The following is a 21,770-nucleotide window of genomic DNA, read 5'->3' on the forward strand; positions in this document are numbered from 1 at the left end:
AAGCGCGTTAATAGGATTTTGTTCATATTCTGTGACTGGAAGGAGCTTTGCCATTGCTGGATAGTGGACTCCGTTTAGTCCAACTTCTTGTCTGTTCTATTACTTCTAGCCACCCTTCCTCCCAACAACACAGGGTCCTCTGCCTCAACAGTGAAGTTAATACATATGAAGAGACTAAACTTTGCTACAGGAGGTACAGTGCAAGCATGCTTGGTTGCCACATCTGGCTATTCACTGGTCCGAATTCCCACGTACTCTAGTACACAGCTGAATATCAAATCCTTCCCTAGATGCTGTATTTGAAGGAGCGTGTTCTTGATGTTTTAGACAACTTTCTTTACTGGATACATGCAACAGATTGCTAGCAGTACACTCATGAAGTTAGAGCAAATGTGGAATTTTGTAGGCCAAATATGTCTTTATAAGCTCCAATTGCCTCAATACTGCCCACCTGTATCTCTTGCATCACAGATAGTGAATTCATTTCATAAGTACATCTTGAGAACACAACTGGGTAAAATCACAGAGTAGCCCATGTTTTCTGCCTGCTTAGATTTCTGAGTTTAGAGCAGCACATATGAACTACATTTTAAAGTGTTCAGAGTTCTTTCTTCGAGCTGGGAGTAGATACACAACCAGATTTGCTTCAAGTACAAAGGGATTCTTACTATATGTGTGACATGAATGACAGACTGTGTGGTATACAAAACTCCAGCAGCTGCGGTGACAGTAATAAACAGTAATATTATATAAAATATGTAAGTAGCAATGTTTTCATTACGAGAATAGCTAGTACCAACTCATTTTCTCTACTCGTACGGTGAGCCACTAACTAGAATTCATCGCCAGTGGAGTGAGAAACATAGTAATTGTGTCATGAACAAGAAGAACGTGTGTTCATGGATGTTACAGTTCAAAGAACTTTGTATGCCATATGAAAATGAAGCTACTAAACAATCTTGGCCTTGGGTTCACCAGTCGGTAAACGTAGTCATGTGAGTAGATAAAGTTGGTTTGGAAGATTGCCAATTGAGTGTGAAAAGCTACTGCCTAAAATAGTTGGCATTTCTGTGAGATCTGTGAAAACAGTCTTGCATGATGACCTGAAAATTCAGAAAGTGTCCTGCAGGTGGATGCCACAAACAGTCACAAATGAATTCAAGTGTCGTGTGTGGCAATTTGTCAGATGATGTTGACATGTGATGATGGTATGAATATGATTTTCTTTTCAATACGTGTGACAATGGATCAGACACAGACGGCATTTTTAAATCCTGAAGGTTGGTTGGTTGGTTTGTGGGATTGAAGGGACTAGACTGCTACGGTCATCGGTCGCTTTTTCCAAAATTTCAAACACCCACACAGAATAAACACGAACGATGGAGATGACAACAGACGACACAGGACAAGAAAAACTCAGACAGAGACCAGACAAAAGGAATTGAAATCACACAGAGCGTGACAGTGGTTGGCTGACCATAGAGATAAAAAGGGAAAACACAAAATTGTTAAGGCTTTCGTGGCCACTGGTTGACAAACTGCCTATTGGCTTCTGTCTCGGGTTCTTCGGCCGATGTTCATCTAATGATTTTTCTAACGTTTTGCCAGCATGAGTGGCTGGCATTGTCAAAGCTTCACCCTCCATTGCCGGTGGTGACAATGCCAGCAACTCGTGCTGGCGAAACGTCAGAAAAATCATTAGATGAATGTCGGCCGAAGAACCCGAGACAGAAGCCAATAGGCAGTTTGTCAAAAAGGGAAAAGCCAACCACCTAGAAACACACTAAAAAAAAAAATAACCCAGTCTAAAATCGTAGGCCAAAGGCCAGACTCAAAACAAAAAAATGACAAACACCCAGATTAAGTGATAAAAGCCCCCTGCCAGAATAAAACGCAAAACTAAGCCTGCCATGGTAGTGTCATCTGTTAAAAGGGCAGGGAGCATATCAGGCAGCGCAAACGTCTGCCTGAGCACAGCTAAATGGGGACAGGCCAACAAAATGTGGACCACCATCAAAGCGGATCCACAGCGACATAGAGGTGGGTCCTCACGGCGCAATAAGTGGCTGTACGTCATTCGGGTGTGCCCAATGTGCAGCCGGCAGAGGACAACAGACTCCTTGCGAGAGACCCGCAAGGAGGAGCGCCACACATCGGTAGCCTCCTTGATGGCCCGAAGTTTGGTGAACGCAGGGTGCGCCATTCATCACCCCAGGTGCGAAGTACATACTGCCGCTAAACTGCCCTGAGGTCACTCTCCAAAAGTCCAATCGATAAGGCTGGTGCACCGACAGCCTGTTTGGCCAGCATGTCAATACGTTCATTGCCCAGGATGCCGACATGAACAGGGGTCCACACAAAGACCACAGAGCGGCCGCAATGGGCAAGAGTATGGAGGGACTCCTGGATAGCCATCACCAGACGAGAGTGAGGGAAACACTGGTCGATAGCTCGTTAACTGCTCAAGATTCGCTAGGACTAGAATGAAGGACTCACCTGAGCAGGAGCGGATATACTCTAGGACGCGAAAGATGGCGACCAGTTCAGCAGTGAAAACGCTGCAGCCAGCCGGCAATGAGTGTTGTTCGTAACAGTCCCCTAGAGTGAGAGCATAACCGACGCTACCAGCAACCATTGAACCATCAGTGTAGACAACGCCACAGCCCTGATACGTGGCTAGGATGGAAAGAAAGCGGCGGCGGAAGGCCTCAGGAGGGACCGAGTCCTTCGGGACCTGTGCCAATTTGAGCCGATGGCATGGGTGGGGCACACACCACGGGGGTGTACGCAGAGGGGCCCGGAAAAGAGGTGGAAGAGGGAAAACCCCAAGCCCGGAGAGAAGCTCTCTGACGCGAACTGCGGTTGTACAACCCGACCAGGGCCGACGTTCTGGGAGATGGACGACAGACTGAGGGAACAGGAGATAATAATTAGGATGCCCAGGCAAGCTACAAACGTGTGTAGCATAAGCGGCCAGTAAATGTTGGCGTCGTAACCGCAGCGGAGGGACACCTGCCTCCACAAATATGCTGTTCACAGGGCTGGTCCGGAGAGCTCCAGAGGCAAGTCGGATCCCGCTGTAAAGGATAGGGTCCAGCACCCACAACGCAGAAGGGGATGCTGAACCATAAGCCAGGCTCCTATAATCCAGACGGGACTGAATTAATGCCTGGTAGAGCCATAAGAGGGTAGACTGGTCAGCACCTCAGCTGGTGTGGCTCAAGCAACACAGAGCATTAAGATGCCGCCAACACATCTGTTTAAGCTGCCAAATACGAGGAAGCCAAGTCAACCGGGCATCAAAAACCACACCCAAAATCCGATGTGTCTCCACCACAGCAAGACGTTCGCCCGTCAAGATAAAGCCGTGGCGCAGGGTGAAAAGTGCGTCGCCGGCAGAAATGCATAACGCAGGTCATGGCAGCCGAAAACTGGAAGCCATGCGCTACAGCCCAAGAATGCGCTTTGTGGATAGTGCCCTGCAGCTGACGCTCAGCAGCTGCAATGCCAATGGAGCTATTGTAGAGGCAGAAATCGTCAGCATACAAGGAAGCTGAGTCAGATGTTCCCACAGCCGCAGCGAGCCCATTAATTGCAATTAAAAACAGGCAGACACTTAAGACAGATCCCTGCGGTACCCCATTCTACTGAACTCAGGGGAACTATGGGAGGCTGCAACTTGCACGTGGAAGGTACGATGCGACAGAAAATTTCGTATGAAAATCGGCAGCGGACTCCAAAGACCCCAACCATGAAGCGTAGAGAGGATGTGATGTCGCCATGTCGTATCGTATGCCTTCTGCATGGCAAAAAAGACAGCGACGAGGTGCTGACGGTGGGCAAAGGCTGTACGGATGGCAGACTCCAGGCTCACCAGATTATCAGCAGCAGAGTGGCCCTTACGGAACACACCCTGAGAAGGCCCCGAGACTCAAGTACACAACTCAACCGCTGGCTCACCATGCCTTCGAGCAACTTGCAAAGAACGTTGGTGAGGCTAACGGGGCGGTAGCTGTCGACCTCCAGTGGGTTCTTGCCAGGTTTCAAAACGGGGATTACGATGCTTTCTCGCCATTGCGACGGGAACTCACCCTCAACCCAGATACGGTTGTAAAGGTCTAGGTGACATCACTGGCAGTCCGCCGAGAGGTGTTTGAGCATCTGACAGTGGATGCGATCTGGCCCGGGAGCCATATCAGGGCAAGCGGCTAGGGCACTTTGGAATTCCCACTCACTGAACAGAACGATGTAGGATTCAGGGTGGCGCGTGTGAAAGGAAAGGCTCCGACGTTCCAACCGCTCTTTCAGGGAGCGGAAGGCCAGTGGGTAATTTGCAGAAGCGGAACTCAGAGCAAAATGCTCTGCTAAGCGGTTTGCAATTATGTCGGAGTCAGTGCAAACTGCTCCATTCAGTGAGAGCGCAGGGACGCTGACAGGGGTCCGATAGCCATAGAGGCGCCTAATCTTGGCCCAAACCTGCGATGGAGAGGTACGGAGGCCAATGGTGGAGACATACCGTTCCCAGCACTCATGCTTGTGTTGGTGAATGATGCGGCAGGCCCGCACACGGAGCCGTTTCAAGGCGACGAGGTGTTCTAATGAGGGATGCCGCTTGTGACGCTGGAGCACCCGCTGCGATCTTTAATCACCTCAGCGATCTCGGGCGACCATCAAGGCACAGTCCGCCGCCGAGGGGACCCAGAAGAACAGGGAATGGCAGATTCTGCTGCAGTAACGATGCCGGTGGTGACTAAGTGAACCACCGCATCAATGGTGTCAGTGGAAAGAGGCTCAATAGTAGCAATGGAGGAGAACAAGTCCCAGTCAGCCTTATTCACAGCCCATCTGCAGGGGCGCCTAGAAGAGGGGATGCTGTGGCAGTGACAGAAAGATCGGAAAGTGGTCACTACCACACAAGTTGTCATGCACACTCCATTGGACAGACGGTAAGAGGCTAGGGCTGCAGATTGAAAGGTCGATGGCTGAGTAAGTGCCATGCGCCACACTGAAATGTGTGAAGGTACCAGCATTTAAAAGGGAAATGTCGAGCTGAGCCAATACGTGCTCAATGGTGCTGCCTCCTGTTGCCACTGATCCACCCCACTGAGGGTTATGGACGTTGAAGAAGTCCACAATCTCGACATGTGAGACTGGAAGTGCAGCAGGAAGACATATGGCCGAACTTCCAGCACTTAAAGCACCACATCGGGGGGGGGGGATATAGGGCTTGGCATCACATTGGTAGTAATCTGATTATCCTTCGGACCCCGATGAATGCGCCGGACGAAATGAACACCTCAACGCTCTAAATTGGTGCGCAGCTCGTCATCGGACAACCAACAGGGTACATGGTGATCCCATCACAACGGACTGGCTACCATGCTGGATATTAGGTGACAAGTAGTCCAAGTTGGTCGTCAGTGCAGAAAGTGGCACTGCACATTGCATGGCGGAAAATGCACGCAGGAACGTATCCATGCACAAGAGATGGAGAGCGGGCAGGACTGCAATGCAACGACGAATAATCTGGCGAAAAGTTTCAACGCACAATGGACACAATGCACCAAGTAAAGCGCCCTTCCCCAATTGGCTCGCTCTTCGGAAGAATTTTGAGATATGGAGGTCAAACCCGACAGGGGATCATCACATAAAGGCCGAAATGTTTGAGACTCCCTTTAGTCGCCTCTTACGACAGGCAGGAACACCGTGGGCCTATTCTAACCCCCGAACCCGCAGTGCGGTCCTGAAGCAAAAGCCCAGTCAGCTCAGAGGAAGTGTATAGCTGTCACCATAACAATTTCAGTTAATGACCAGTATTGAAAAATGATGGTGGCCGTGTACTGGAGCAGCAATGGCATAATCCCTATTCCATGTTTTCCAAAGGCCACTAGAGTAAAAGGTTTTGGAGATGTTTTGAAGGAAAAGCTCCTTCCAACACTGTTAATAAAATGGCTGGAAAAATCTCCACACATATTCTTTCACCAAGATTTTGGGTCAGTCAATTGACCAGACATGGTATAGGAGTGAATTTTGTTTGTTATGTTAAATTTGAGAGAGAACTGGGATTCTGCAGCAGCCAGTGCAAAAACTGATTGTTCTTGAACACCAAGTGCACAATGATCTGGTTTTGCATGAATTGCAAATAGTGCCATTACTTGAAGGCAATTTGCTAAAACCAATTACATGGACAGCTGCTGAAAAAAATTGAATACGAGGGACTGTCTCAGCCAAAAACCTATATTCTTGATTTGCCATGAGGAGTTTCAAACAGATGAATAGTTGCAGCTACCAGCCTCACCAGAGAAGCTGGAAATGTGGCTGGTTAAGCAAGCACCTTTGACCTGTCTTATCCCCTCACTGTGAATGGATCTTTAAACTTGTCTTGATGATCCATACATGCCCGTATTAACAATAATTCAGAAATAACCACATATAGCCTTACAGAGTCAGAGTAAGTGTGGTATGAGGACTTCTAAAGACCTGTAACTTAGGCACTTTAAAATATTCAGCACTTTGAAAGACCATGCTCACAAGGTTCCTTTGATGTGGTTGCCAAAAGACTACAACGGAGCATGCTCCAGCTCGCTTGTAGTGAAAACAAGCTTTACAGCACTCACAATTTTGAGAAATGGAAGAGACCTCCTGAGGATCCGCCTCTTGCTTCCGATGTAGGAACACAATGGTAATGGACAGTGCTTACTATCTCTGCGAAGTACTAAATCAAGTTGTTGCAGCTATCGACAGGATCCAACCATCAGTTAGGCTATAGGAAGGTGGGACTTTGTGGCAGTAACACAATGAACTTTACCTCAAACAACAGGCGGAAGGAAAACAGTTAAAAGGAGTTACCAAAAGGGAGCCAAGGTGCTTTTTTTGTTACTTTGGGTAATTCAACAGCTCTTTGTATGCATTTATCTACAATGGATACAGTTGTCCACTGCACGATGATGTTAAACACACAAAGAGTACATTTTCACATTGACCACATCTCTGAATTACCCATTCTACCAGGAAACTGGTGATCATTGTGGGAGGGAAGACATTTGGGTGTCGAAAGTTCAGTGGCAGTGACGGTAATGTTTGTAAGGTACTCTAGCTGACTGTCACTACAGAGGAATTGTTGTTTGTCAAATGTAGCCAATGAAAATTACCTTAAGTCAGCTTTAGAAAGCTGCTAAGTTGTTTTAATCACAGATGATTTGCGAGTCAGCAAATGAATTATGAATGAGAAATGGTTGCTCAAGTGTGTATCTGAGACAACGAACCACTACACATGATCAGCAAGCTTGGCACTGCAGAAGAAGATATCCATGAGTGACAATGTATGGGTAGAACATGAAAGAAATGTAGGTTCACCATCGTCGAGGGGAATGATATCAAGCTTGTTTAAATATATGGCAGGAACATGACCCTCACACAGGTTCTGGGGGGAGCTACAAATGGGATGGGTCACACTGCAGTCGCCGAGCAACATACAGATGTCGTGAGCTGGTTGATAAACTGCAGAGAAAAAATGGTGGGATATGTAGATGTTACAAAGAGAAGAGAAGATGTAGTAGTCGCAAGGGAAATGCAGACAGAAGCAGCTTGTAAATGGGTGTTCAACAAGAATGATCTGGATATGAAAACTGTCTCAAATGAGCATCGTTACATCCCTATAAGCTGGAGTTCTCTCCTCGGGAAGGGGGCCATAGTATACAGGGATGAAGTGTCAATTACCAATGGTCACAGGTAAGGAACCAAATAATCTTGGGACTATTCGCTATTAAACTTACATTGTTCTGTATGAATCACAAGACACTTCCAGTGTGCGGGGGAAAGTATATTGTGTAGGTACAGTAGGGGAAAATGAGGATACTGCTTTAGCACTCAAGGAGTTTACGATTGTGGCACTATTCTTGAGGTCACAGGTTCAAATGTGCGTGAAATCTTATGGGACTTAACTGCTAAGGTCATCAGTTCCTAAGCTCACACAATACTTACACTAAATTATCCTAAGGACAAACACACACACACCCATGCCTGAGGGAGGACTTGAACCTCCGGCAGGACCAGCCGCACAGTCCATGACACGAGGTACAAGGAATTATGCGTTACCCATACACACTTTCTTGTGTAGCTCAAGAGGTGGCCTTCTGTAAGAGACACAGGGAAATAGGGGTGACATGAAGGACCTCAAACACTGAAGTGGAGGGAGAATATGAGAAGTGGAATAAGCCCCAGGAGGAGGAATGTTCATTGCAGTCGACAAAAATATTGCATCTATTGATGCTGAAATAGAGCTCGATAGTGAAATTAACTGGGCACGAGTAACCAGCCTAGGTAAACTCAAGTTGATCACCAGATAATTTTACTAGCCACTCAATTCCATGACAACAGTTGCAGAATCATTCAAAGAAAGTCTGCACTGTGTGAAGTGCCCGGATGGAGCAATATTAGTGATAGGCCATTTTAACTTACAGAATATAGATTGGTACATTTAGGGAACATTTGAAGGTGGTATAGACAGAGTGTTTTCTGAAGTATTCTGAAAACTGCCTAGTTCCACAAATCTCACACAGTGGAAATATTTGAAACCTTCGTAGCTACACGTAGGTCTGACTTTACTGACAGTATCAGCACAGAGACAGGGATTAGTAATCATGATATCACAGCGACAATAGTTACTAAAGTTAATAAATGAATCAAGAAGGCTAGGAGAGTTTTTTTAGTTGAAAAGAGCAAATAAGCAGTTGTTAACAACCCACTTACGCCACGGCCTTGCCGCAATGGTAACATCGGTTCCCATCAGATCACCGAAGTTAAGAGCCGTCAGGCTGGCCTAACACTTGGATGGGTGACCATCCGACCTATCAAGCGCTGTTGGCAAGCGGGGTGCACTCAGCCCTTGGCAAACAGAGGAGCTACTTGATTGAGAAGTAGCAGCTCCGTAAACTGACATATAATGAGGAGAGTGGTGTGCTGACCACATGCCCCTCCATAGCCACATCCACTGACACCTGTGAGATAAGGATGACAGAGGCCGGTCGATACCGTTGGGCCTTCCAAGGCCTGTTTGAATGGAGTTTAGTTTAGTTTAGTTTTTAGCAAACCTACTTAGGCAATGAATGGACATCATTTAGTTCCAATATCATGGACATAAAAGAATAATGCACAGTCTAAACTGTTTGTCAATCGCACTCTGTTGAAGTAAATGCCAAGAAAGTGTATTAAGGATAGAAAAGATCCACCACAATTTAATAGCAAAATTCGAAAAATTCTAAGGAAACTTTATGCACTGGGTTAAAAAAAGAATGCAGAAACATCAGCAGATAAAAGTTAGTAGAAATATGAGTGCCTAAAAGACTGATCTGAGAAGTACATAACAACCTCCATCATCATACATTAGCGAGAACCTGAGAAAATTCTGGTCCAATGTAAAAGGCTTCTATTTATTCACTTGTCGAACAGTCTGGTGTGGGAATACAAGAGAGCAAAGGAAAGGTGAGGTTTTAAATTTTGCGTTTCAAAAATCATTAATGTGGATCATACAGACATACCATCATATGACTGCCATACAGACGCCTGAATGGACTTTACACAAATAGGCAGCCCTTGTGTTGAAAAGCAACTGAAAGAGTGGCAAAAAAATATTCACCAACTCTCGATGGAGTCCCAATCTGAATCTGCAAAAAGTACTCTTTGGGATTGGCCCCTGTTTTAGTTTGCATTTATCATGAATCTCTTGTCCACCTCAACGTCCCAATCAACTGTAAGAAAGCAGAGGTGACCCCTATATACATGAAAGTTAAAAGAGTGGACCCACAAAACTACAAGCCTATATCCTTGACATTTCCTGTAGAATTCTTTAACACATTCCGAGTTTGTATATACTAAACTTCTTTGGAACAGAAAAGCTTATATCCACAAATTAGAATGGCTTTGGAAAGCATCACTCATATAAAACTCAGCTTACCTTTCTCTCAAATGATATACTGCAAGCCATGGATGTAGGGCAACACACAGAGTCCATATTCCTAGACGTCTGGAAAGCATTTGACCTGGCACCCCACTGCAGACTTAATGAAGATCTGAGCATACAGAATAGGTTTCCCGATATGTAACAGAACTTGGTAAGTTGTTCTGACGGTGAATATTCATCAGAGAAAAAGAGTACTGTAAGGACTGCCCCAGGGAAGTGTTGCTGGACCTCTCTTTTTCTATATACACATAAATCATGTGATGGATTGGTTGAGACACAATCTGTGACTGTTTGCTGATTACACTGTAGTGAACGGAAAAGGTTCATCGTCAAGTGACTGTAGGAGGATACAATAAGAATTAGACAGAATTTGTATTTGGTGGGATGAATAGGAGCTGGTTCTAACTGTATAAAAATAAATTATAGTAAATTAGTGCAGCTGAGTAGGAAAAGAAGTCCTGTAATGTTAGAATAAATTTAGTGGTGTGGTGTGCTGCTTGACACAGTTGCATTAATTAAATATCTAGGTGAAACAATGAAAAGTGGAATGAACATGTTGGTAGTAGAGAAAGGAAATGATAGACTTTGGTTAATTGGGAGAATTTTGGAAAGTATAGTTTATCTATAAAGGAGACTGCACAAGTTACGTACTTTATCTTGGTCCCTCTCTGACCAGTGGAAGTTGGCTGATTTCATGTAGCTCAGGAATATCTACCCTCTTTGCCAACCTAACTGAAATGTGCATCATAGCCATTGTGAATCAATTGTTTATTCATGTGCAATATTACTCGGTTTGACTAACAATATCATTTACAAAAATGATTGAAGAAGCTGTACCTGGTCCTTCTAGAGACTTGCCATCAACTAATGTACTCCGATGACTCCTTTGTGAAAAAGAACTTTTATTCAAAGAGGTAAAAGAAAACTCAGGCTAAATATTATTCATTGCTACAACAGAGGAAAAGAGGCAGAAAGCAAAACTAAATCAGCTTAATAACTCCGTTAAAAGACAGTAATTTTATTTCGACTTGTCTTGGTGAATCACCTGCTACTACTGGCAAGAAAAGTTAAGTTTGAAATTGTCAACATTTCTTTATTTGCTACACAATGCATGTAAAATACAAAAATAATTTATTTGCTGCATACTGCATGTCAAGTACAAAAATAATTTCCTGAGATAGCTGAATTTAAATCTTCGAACGAACATGGGAAATCGAATTATTACATCAATATAACCGGTTAATCAAATTAACACTTCTGTTAATCTATTATAAAATTTCCTTTTAAGTTGTATTTACACAGTTTAAACACACGTTTTTGTTCGCAACTCGTTTCGCAACATATTGGCAACAATGGTTTTGTTCTTGTTGCCGTCTACACTAGAGATGATCATTTCTGCTTGCATATTCACACTGACTACTATGCTGAACTGGTAGCAAATGTTTCACTTTGTGTATTCACAGGAGCTTACCTCAAAATAATATAAAATGAAACAAAACTGCCTGAACACAATGCCAAGAGGAAACACTGGAACAGTAACTGTCTATCACAAGAATGTATCTCTATCATCAATATCTTCAAAGGAATGCTTTGTTGGGAACCTATGCTGAATATTTGTTCATCGAACAACTAACTTAGACAACATAGTGTTTTTAATGTACAAAGTAATATATACAGTACCTCACGGTTAATACGGTGTTCAGATGATGAACCCTGTACAATTCGTGTAAATCGTTTCTCTGTCCCATCTTCAAGCTCAAATACTGCTGTCACAGAAGCACTGAAAAATTGATACAGGCTTTTATTATTGCCAGCAAAATTACACACAAACAATGCATTCTACAGTTATGGCACAGCCTATTTACTTGTCATCCACTTTCAATAATACCTAAGTTAGGTGTCAATACTAATATAAAGATACATGAACAATTATGGTGATGAGTGATGGTGGTGGGGATTTTTTTATCCATGTTGGATGCTGGTGCCTGGTTGCATTATTCGCCAACAAGAAATAAAAAAGAAACAATATTCATTAATATATCTACAGGGCTTTTATCAAAACAAATAACCCAACCATGAATCTTTTATTGTCACGTAGTCATTGCTATTTCTGTTATTGCTTTGACACCCAAGTTCAACAACTACATTAAAACATATGTTTAAATTCCAAATTCTGCGTACATCACTCTTTCTCAGCAATCAGAAAACTTCATTTTCTTCTGCTCCCTCTTTCAAAGAATGGATGCATGTCAAGTGCAAAATAATTTATTTGCTACATAATACATATCAAGTATAAAAATAATTTCCTGAGGCAGCTACATTTTACAGAAGCGTCCGATTCCACCCGTCTACTTTCACCCATGCTGTCATAAATATGGCGGAAACAGCTATTTCCAGTGTACACAAAATGACGACAATAACATCACTACATACACACGCCAACAAACACAAACAAAAATAAAAATGACACAATAACGTCTCACTCCAAACATAAAATTATACTAATGCGACAACCCCAAAAAACTGGGGGTGTTAGGGTGGCGACAAGTTAAATATACAGCAATAAAACAACACTGAACCATCCCAAAACAAATACTAGAAAAAAAAATTAATTTACAGCACTCCACTACACCAACAAAACCACAGAAATCGGACACTTCCCTTGACCTATACAGCTTAACCAACACCTACAACACCAAAGAGTGGAATCAGAGATTCCTCCTTGAGCTATATAGCTTAAATTGCAGCTATCAATACCAACAAACCAACACCTATAACTCCGAAAAGTGGAAAGAAAACCGCAACAACTCAGAAACCCTAATACCTCATATTCACAACACCAATTACAACACAAAAGACCTACTGTAAATATACAACACACAAAACACAATTACTATAGAATAAAACAAAGACAAAAATTACTTACCAACAAAAGCCTCTGGCAATATCACCTAGGTTGGCCACCACACACACACACACACACACACACACACACACACACACACACTGACAACACTACATATACATGCCCTGCTGTAAGCGACCCGTACTCTTGCTGACCTTATGCTGTTGCCACAAACACGACGGCTAATATAATCAGCAATAAGACCGAACATCTGCAGAAACTGTGTGACAGACATTGTATCATCATCCATCTCAGAACGTAAAGATACACTCATAAACTTCACTGTCGTATCCACACCCAATAAAAAAAAGACATTAAAAAAATTAAGACTTCTTTCCACACACCACCCAACACCAATCTAATCAGACCTATAAAAAACACTTTAATAACTCACTGAAAACACTTCCACAACATGCATTATCACACCAACTATCTAAACCCAAAACCACGTCAGCACTGGTAACAACCAAAACTCACATTAACCCAATACCACACGTTAAACTCAGCATGTCCACACCCACCACCAGACGGCACCATCATATACAACAACACGACATCTACATACACAACCAACTCAAAAACTCCACACCGTTAGTGACCATTATGACAGGGGTCAAAGCAGATGGATGGAACCGGATGCTTCCGTTGACCCATAGATTCTGTACTTTGCAGCTTGAATAAAATACAGGAACTTAGTTTTGATGACTAAAAAGTAGACACCGATTACATGGCATTTATTTTTAAAATTTTTTTGTGCTGATAACAGATGAACTTCTGGCCTCATACCCGTCTAACATAAAAAAATTTTAGAAATAAATCCTATGAAGCTAATATCTACTTTAGTAATTTGCACACCAATACTTCAACTGGACGTACACTGAGAGGCAACAGGTACCCTTTTCAGATGAATCACGCTTTATGCTCCATGAGACAAATGGCCGTTGGCATGTACGGGTCGAATCATCTGAAAGTGAGTACCCTGCAAACAATTGTCACAAGGGTCCTGGACAGAGGAGAGAGCATTATGGTCGGGGAATGTTTCTGTGGCATCCCTGGGTGATCTCATCATTCTGGAAGGCACTCTGGATAAACACAAGTATGCGCTTACCCTTGTCGAACATTTCCATCCCTACATGCTGTTTTTTCCCTCAGTACAACAGCATCTACCAGCAGAAGAATGCAATGTGTTACACAGCTCGCAGTATACGTTTGTGGTTCGAAGAGAACCAGGATGAGTTTACCGAACACCCGTGGCCACCAAATCCCTGGATTTATCAAGAACCTGGGGAACCACCTTGATCAGGCTTTACATGTCATGTACAGTCAACCACAAAACCTAGAGCAGCTAGCCATGGCCCTGCAGTCTGCATGGCTCCACATCCCTGTCGGTACCATCTAGAACCTCACCGACACTTTTCCTGCATGCCTTGTGCTGCAAAAGGTGGTTATTTAGGCATTTGACATGTGGTCACATTAATGTAACTGGACAGTGTACATTCAAAAAATACATGACCTGTTCTGTCACAAAGCCAACGGCAGTTACTATCTACCACCCATTTTAAGATGGTAGAACAAATTCCTGTACTAAAAGGTGAAGATGTAGAAGTTCTGCAATTAGTAGCCTATTGTATCAATTTCTACACATAATTAAATTGGGATTTACTTTGTATCTAGTACTCTATCTATCAGTTGTTATCTAATTATTTACTACCACAGTTGTATTATGCTGATCTATGCATCTCTATGGTTACACTGCCAAACAGTGCCAGAAGCGGACACGTTACACTGCCAAACAGTGCCAGAAGCGGACACAACTCATCACATTGTCAAAATATCTAGTGACCAATTACTGACAAATCATCGTAACATATTTTCCATGTAAAATAAATATTCATAACACACATATGAGTACAAGTAAATGAAATTAAGGGAAAGACAGGAATATATCTATTGACGCTACAATGCTCGTTAACACACTTCGCTATCAGTTGCAAACTTCTCACTTAACAGTAAAAATCTCTTTAGGTCGCAAAAATATCGTATTTACCTTCGCGAAATAGGCTGTCCAATTGACGCTCCATGTATTAGATCACTAAGCCTTTTAACTCTAAGACAAGAAGTCTTTTCTCCCATCACAAAACTGACAGCGTCCATAAAATTTGACTTTCCTATAAAATAAAAATATTCGTTAATTAGCATTTACTAAATATTCAAAATACGGGAAACAATAGCAACGGCTATGTATTACCTGATCCATTTGGTCCAATGACCGCTGTAAAAGACTTCAAGGGTCCAATTGATAAATTCCCTTTGTATGATTTGAAATTTTCAACTTCTATAAAAGTCAGTGTTGCAGGCATTGTGGAATTCTTCACATACACAATGCTCTAAGTTCAGCTTCTCCTACGTAAACACATCACAAAACAAATCTACCAAACACGCGCCATCAAACCCGAACGCAAACGCATCGCAAGGTGATTACGCGCGCGCCAAAGATGAGCCCTCACTAGGTATACTGAATATACGAGGCGTTAATTTCATTTAAACAATTTTGTAACTGGCATTCAGTGCTGGTCGCTTTCAACTACTAAAGCGAAGTACATATCATAGCCACCATTAACTTCCGATGCGTTTAACGCGTTGAACTTAATGCAAGGCGCGAACATATACACTTTTTAACCATTCATTTGTTCTGCCAGAATCGACTGCGGCTGTGCACGGTGTTGACTGTTGAGTATTTGTAAATTCCCGGCTGTCAACTGAAGCTGTGTTGAATAGAAATGAACTCAGATAACGAAGAATCAGTTGAAGGAGAGAAGAGGACAGAAAATAAACGGAAAAGGCGTAGAAAGAAAGAGAAAGCAGCAGATACTGTTGTGACAGCGGCACTTAAACAATTAAATGCCGATGAAATCGAAGCGGTGACAGCGGACCGTGTCGGTAAATTGCCTTTCCAATTGTTACGTAGCTCACTATTCGCAAGAAAGTATCACAGAAAATACGAAAAAATGTATGGTACTGAACCTCATGTGTTTATTTTAAATTTCAGATGGCGTGGAGCATAGTGTAACAACACAACCAGTTTTCAGAAGTTACCCATCTGATATGGTTTATGTTGAAAGAAAGAGCGGTTTTTTACCAGCCCCGAGAGAAATAGTTTTATCACGCACAAGTAAAATAAAATTTAAAGAAAAGAAATTACATACGGAGAATAAGTCAACAGTAGAATTAGCTGTAAAAATTCAAGAGGCATTCCATCCATTTTACAATTTATGCCACGGAATTTTAGGAGGAATGTCACTTACACTATGTTTGTTGGTGAGTTTATGACATTGGTGTTATGATATGACTTTATATAAGTATGTTACTGCCTCAACGCCATCGACTTTATTTTTATTAGTACTCGGGAAAAGAAAGCCATATAAAGAAATAGGCCACACACACACCCCAAATATGCCACTTGCATTTTCAAGTGCAAGTGACATACATGATGTGACAAATGTGGGTGAAAGAACCCCAGAAATCGGCCAGCTGGAGTATGTAAATTAACAATTACATCTCCAGGACAACACACGAGTTAACAGTGCTGGAATTCACCACTTATGATGCTTCCCAAATAAGTGAAGTGAAATGTGTATGGCAATAAGCAAACAGCCTTCAATTAGTTGCATAGACGGTACATACCTCCATGAATTAAATATGTTTGATTTGATTCTTCTGTCTGTGTCGTTGACTCTTTTTGAAAGATTAAAAGTGCACCATATTGCTGCATATATTATCATATTCTCTATGCTATGCAAACCATAGTGGAGGGTAATTCACACCAATATTAGAGGTTTTTATTTCCTATTCCAGTCACAAATTGAAGGTGGAAAATGATGATCAATATGCCTCTGTTGACATCCTAATCTCTAGTGTCTTCTCCTCCTCGTCATCACTATATGAATTATATAGTTGTGGCTGTAGAATTGTCACAAAATTTTCCTCAAATGCTGATTTTCCTAACATAGGTTTTACAAGGGATTCCCATATAAATCTCCAGAGCGTGTCTGTTGCACAGAACTGTTAAGGTATTAGCAATGAGTCTGTAAACTTGTTCGGTTTTTCCTGTCGTAAGCCTATTCCAGACTCTCAAGCCATGCTCTAGAATTGGTCATTGTCCTAGAATGTTTAATCAGAATTTTCCATTTATCATCTAAACTACTGATTTTTGGTGTTTGATGCATTTCTTATTGCTATTTGTTTAAAGAATGTGACAAGCTTCAGAAGGTTACCACAAATTTCATAGGTGTGTACTATTGGGTTAATTTTTTTTCGTTATGTACATTTTTATAATTTATGCATGTTTAAAGAAAGCTGGCATTCAGTACAGCTGCCAAAAATAACTACTGTTTAAGTTTGTTTTGAATTTTCTTAAGATTATACAGTTACGGTACTTCTCTTGTATATAAGTGTGTCATCTGTAAATAGTCCATTGTGCTGTTGACCCTGTTTTTGGGGCATACCCATTGTTACTTACATTTCTGTTTAATGTCCACATATACACTGTACAATTGCATCTTGGACACTTGTTGACAGTGTAGTATAATGTTAAACACCTTTTGAAAATCTAGGGAGATGGACTCTACCTGTTCACTTGCATCTACTATGTACAAGATATTGTGTGTGACACCAGCAATTCGTTTCACACTAGTTCACTGTGCTGATTCTTTGAGAGAAGCTTCTTATCAACATGCAATGTCATGAGGGTGACTTGTTTACATGATGCAGTATTAGTTATTTTCAGTACTGAGGGTCCCTGTTTCAGTGTCCTTTACTTTGGTGTGCATTTGGTGGTCGGATATTGGTTTATGTTAGTATCATGATGTGTAGGTTTTTACTTGTGTGATTCAGTATTTTGGCTTCCTGTTTACTGTAGGCTGTTCCAGCTTGCTTGCCTTCCTTGAGCAGCTGAGTCTCATGGGCAAAGGTGGGCATAAGTGGAAAAACAACAGTCTGGAAGTTGGATGTAGGCTAAACAATTGTACGGTCCTGGCCTAGTGGCTATAGGCTGCATTGGACGAGTGGTTTGTGCATGTTCAGAACATGTGAAATACAGTTACCTGGTGGGGTCTCCTATACTGCCTATACCTGCATGTTGGTGAGCTGTTGTGCACCTTTAAGGCAGTCTAGCCTCATGGGGCAGTGTCGGAACAGCCCAGTCTGCAGTCCTTAGTTTGAACTCAAGGCTGATCCACAAGAGACTGGAAAGAATATTTCAATCCAGTCGTTGATGCCACATATGAACATAACTTCCCAGGAGCTCATGAGGTAATTTGCTGTGGTATGACTAGAAATTATTGGAGATTTCACGCATTGCACTTTCTACGTGACTGAATTGTAAAGAGTTGGATATGCATGGTTTGTGGCTGTTAATTCCTAGGTAGCTTCCATTGACATACCACGTGTATGTGTGTTTGGCTGTTACTTCTGAAATATGTGAAGATTGTTCAATGAATAATAACACAATTTTTAAGCCATTAATATGTATGCAGGAAAACGTGCTTCCATGTGATACAAGTTTGATGTTTCTTCTTCACGTGTGTGAAGTTTCAAACAATTCCAGTAGACGGTGGAGCCATAGTGAACGAAAACGACATCTATGCAAGACACTCGATACAAGCAAAAAGCTGTAATTGAAATCTTCATCACACGACAAGAAAACGTAGCAAACATCCATAAACTTTATTACAGTGATGCAGTTAATAGGAGTACTTCGGGCGGTGACTAGAGAGATTTAAAATGTCAGCAAGTGCAGGAATTGAGTGCCATAACTGGCTACGTTCAGGACAACCTGTCATAGCCACTGATCCTGACATAGTGAATCATGCTGATACCATTATTTGTGCAGACTGACATATAACAACTCGACTGTTGGCCTAAAGCTATTGGTAAGCATTGGAAATGTGTGTGCAGTTACTGAGACACTGAGGTATTCAAATGTCTGATCATGATAGGTTCCACAAAATGGTAACTACAGCCCCCAAGATTCAAAGAAAAAACATTAAACCTTAACTGTTAGAGCAGTTTGAGGCCAACAGAAAGGCATTTCTGTTACAGATCGTTACAGGTGACAAAACCTTGGCGCATCACATTGAACTGGAAATGAAAAGGCACTCAGTGGAGAGTCACCATTCGCAGCCACCAAAAAAGATGAAATTCAAGACAGGTCCCTCTGCTGGCAGTCATGATGACAGTATTTTTGGGATAATGATGACATCATTTTTGAGGATATGTTGCCAAAATGGCCAGCCATTAATTTGCAGGCATGTGTGAAGGCTGAATTAAGTAAAAAAATGCTTCCGAAATGCTGAGTCTGACAATAACCCAAAGTAAATCTTGCTCCAAAATGATAATACATAACACACACAAGCCTTCAGAACCTAGAAACACATCACCAAAATAGATTCGACATCATTGCCACACCTACCCTATAGCCCAGACCCGGCGCTCTAGATTTCCATTTGCATAGGCCACTTAAGGGTTCTCTATGTGAAACACACTGTGAATATGACAGGAATGTTATTCATGAAGTGACAATGGGAATTATTAAGAATACAAGACAATAGCTTTTTACAAACTTTCTCAAGAGTGTGTTCTTTAAATAATACTTTTCCACCATTACCAATCTCTGTAACAGCATTATGGGCACTCAGCAACTCAGTTGCTGGCATGCAACAAATCCCACCTAGACTTATCATTACTCGGTCCTGGGAAAGTTAATTAAATACAATTAATTCCAAAGTGCTGCACTTGTTGTTTGTGAAGTACCAACATTCCAATATACCATGACAGCCATGTTCATACTGATTTTCTTACTTTCGAGTAACTGGTAAGGTGTCATTGGTATGGCAAACATTTCTTTTGCAGGCATGGAGTTCTCTGCCTCTGATGACATGGAAGCACCCCATAGATTTCCTACCTGTAGCCAGCCTCATGCATCTTGTAATTTTAAACCTTTCTTTGGGTCTGAAACACACTAGTAAATTCTGATTTAATTTTTCTTAATCTAAGACAAATTCTTACTGTTTTTCCAATTAGATGTAAGCCACATACAATAAAATGTTTTTATGATCACACTCAAGATTCAGGCTGCAGTGTTTTTTGGAGCTTCAGTCAATAAAGTTCATCCACATCCTGTTGGCTAAAGCAGACATTTCCACGATAATATATGGGAGTGAAAATGTTGTTGGAATTTTGAGGGAATGGTGATGCAGGGTTGCACCACATTGCCCTTATCTTCAGTTATAAGCCACAAGCCTTAGAAACATCTATGTGCGGAGTGTAGAAGGGAATACAAGAAGCATCCCTATGCATCTCTTCTCGTAACAGGGCTATAAGTATAAGAGGAGTGTCTTCATATAATATTGTCAATAACAAATGGAACTCAGATATTCTGCTTCATACTGTGCACCTGCTGAGTAAAACCTGGCATCATAAATTGCAATCTTTCAAGTAATCAAAACTGAAACTGCAGGAGCTGGCATTTGTTGCTTCAGTGAGAAACCATGTGTGCATAATATTTCAATAGTAACAGCCTAAGTTATCATTGAGAACATGTGGTGTGTTGTAGAAGTATTGTGCATTGTGCCCAGTGATCCAGCCTTTCATCAAAGACTTCTTCATACCGTATATGATCTATTTCAGGAAAAATTCGGAAACCACAGAACTAGAATTGCTTCATAAAACTTGTGTATAAAAAAAGTACTGAAGTGGACGAGTAATGTAAACAGTGGTAACTTTGACTTTTCTTTTGACACCACATTGTAGAATTGCCAAATGCATTATTTTTCTAAAGTGTTGTAATTTCTGCCTTTCAAGACTGAGGAGCCTAAAAAACAAAGAAAAGTATGCCAGCTATAGTTGAATAGACTCATTGACAGGCTGGAGAAAGTGAAGAGTGTACCACTTCTAGAGAGCACTTTAATCTCCAAAGTAAAGTTGTTGACTTATTTAGCTAAAAGCAAGGTAGAGGTTCATGGTAGCATTTAAGTTACCATAGTCTTGTGAGAGGTTTTTTTAACATTAAGATATTAAAAGAAATGAAGATCAGTGGTTTAGGACCCAACATTGAAGAGTGCTCTGTCTATTATTGCTGTAATATATGCATCCTATGTATTTGTGAATATAAAAAGAAAATACTGTAGCAAAATTCTAATACCCACAACCAAATTGTGAGCTTTGATTTGAATTTTATATTTCTTCAACAAATATATTCTTCTTCTTGCTGTGAGCTTGGGCTTCTGTATTAAATTTCAGCTTCAGTAAAACTTCACTTGATATGTGACTGTATAGTATAATAATATACCTGGAGCAGAGTCATCAAAGTAACACCTTGCTATCTCATGATATATAAAGGAAGTTAAGCTGCACTTTTTAAATAGATTATTGGGATGTGCCAACTTCCAGCTTGCACAATACAGGAACAGGAAATCAGTTGCCATCTGATCAATGAGCAGCAGTAGTCTGTGTTTTCAATTTTTATGTAAGTCTGTGGTTGCAGCAATATATTCTCTGTTGCAGGTTGTGAGCATTGGATGGACCAGAGTAGAGATAGAAGAATTTATTAATGTATATGACAACTTTTCAAGACCTGCACAATCAATGTTTTATTTTCTTACTGTGGTTTGTGTTATTTCGTCACTTGATAGGTAAGAACAATTTCATTATTGTTTGTTATAATGATGTGTACATGTGATTAACTGTAGCTAGATTTTTAATTTGTTGTTAGTTCTATTTTGGCACAAACCACATGCAAATTGCAAGAATTCGAATAAGCAGGTTGAGACACCAAGAGTAGTGTGAAACGTATATCTGTGTGAAATGGTAGATTTTTTATTTTGGAGGCCAAGTAAGAACTAAGGA

The 21,770-nt window shown here is 41.6% G+C and overlaps 2 protein-coding genes across 6 annotated transcripts in view; one reads left to right on the forward strand and one right to left on the reverse strand.

The window, feature by feature from the left end:
* LOC124789370 (structural maintenance of chromosomes protein 1A) overlaps positions 1 to 15,492 on the reverse strand; it is a 168,005-nt gene extending 152,513 nt beyond the window's left edge. For both annotated transcript variants that reach the window (XM_047256697.1, XM_047256696.1), the window contains exons 1-3: positions 15,115 to 15,492; positions 14,914 to 15,034; positions 11,642 to 11,741 (exon numbers count right to left, since the gene is read on the reverse strand). In XM_047256697.1, coding sequence (XP_047112653.1) covers positions 11,642 to 11,741; positions 14,914 to 15,034; positions 15,115 to 15,226 — 333 coding nt within the window. In that variant the 5' untranslated portion in view covers positions 15,227 to 15,492. The remainder of the gene's footprint in view (positions 1 to 11,641; positions 11,742 to 14,913; positions 15,035 to 15,114) is intronic.
* Positions 15,493 to 15,568: 76 nt separating this feature from the next.
* Positions 15,569 to 21,770, forward strand: part of LOC124789371 (transmembrane protein 237-like) — a 69,678-nt gene continuing 63,476 nt past the window's right edge. For all 4 annotated transcript variants that reach the window (XM_047256701.1, XM_047256698.1, XM_047256702.1 and 1 more), the window contains exons 1-3: positions 15,569 to 15,806; positions 15,916 to 16,184; positions 21,429 to 21,556. In XM_047256701.1, coding sequence (XP_047112657.1) covers positions 15,647 to 15,806; positions 15,916 to 16,184; positions 21,429 to 21,556 — 557 coding nt within the window. In that variant the 5' untranslated portion in view covers positions 15,569 to 15,646. The remainder of the gene's footprint in view (positions 15,807 to 15,915; positions 16,185 to 21,428; positions 21,557 to 21,770) is intronic.

This window comes from Schistocerca piceifrons, chromosome 3, assembly GCF_021461385.2.
Source record: "Schistocerca piceifrons isolate TAMUIC-IGC-003096 chromosome 3, iqSchPice1.1, whole genome shotgun sequence".
In the NCBI taxonomy this organism is placed as follows: domain Eukaryota; kingdom Metazoa; phylum Arthropoda; class Insecta; order Orthoptera; family Acrididae; genus Schistocerca; species Schistocerca piceifrons.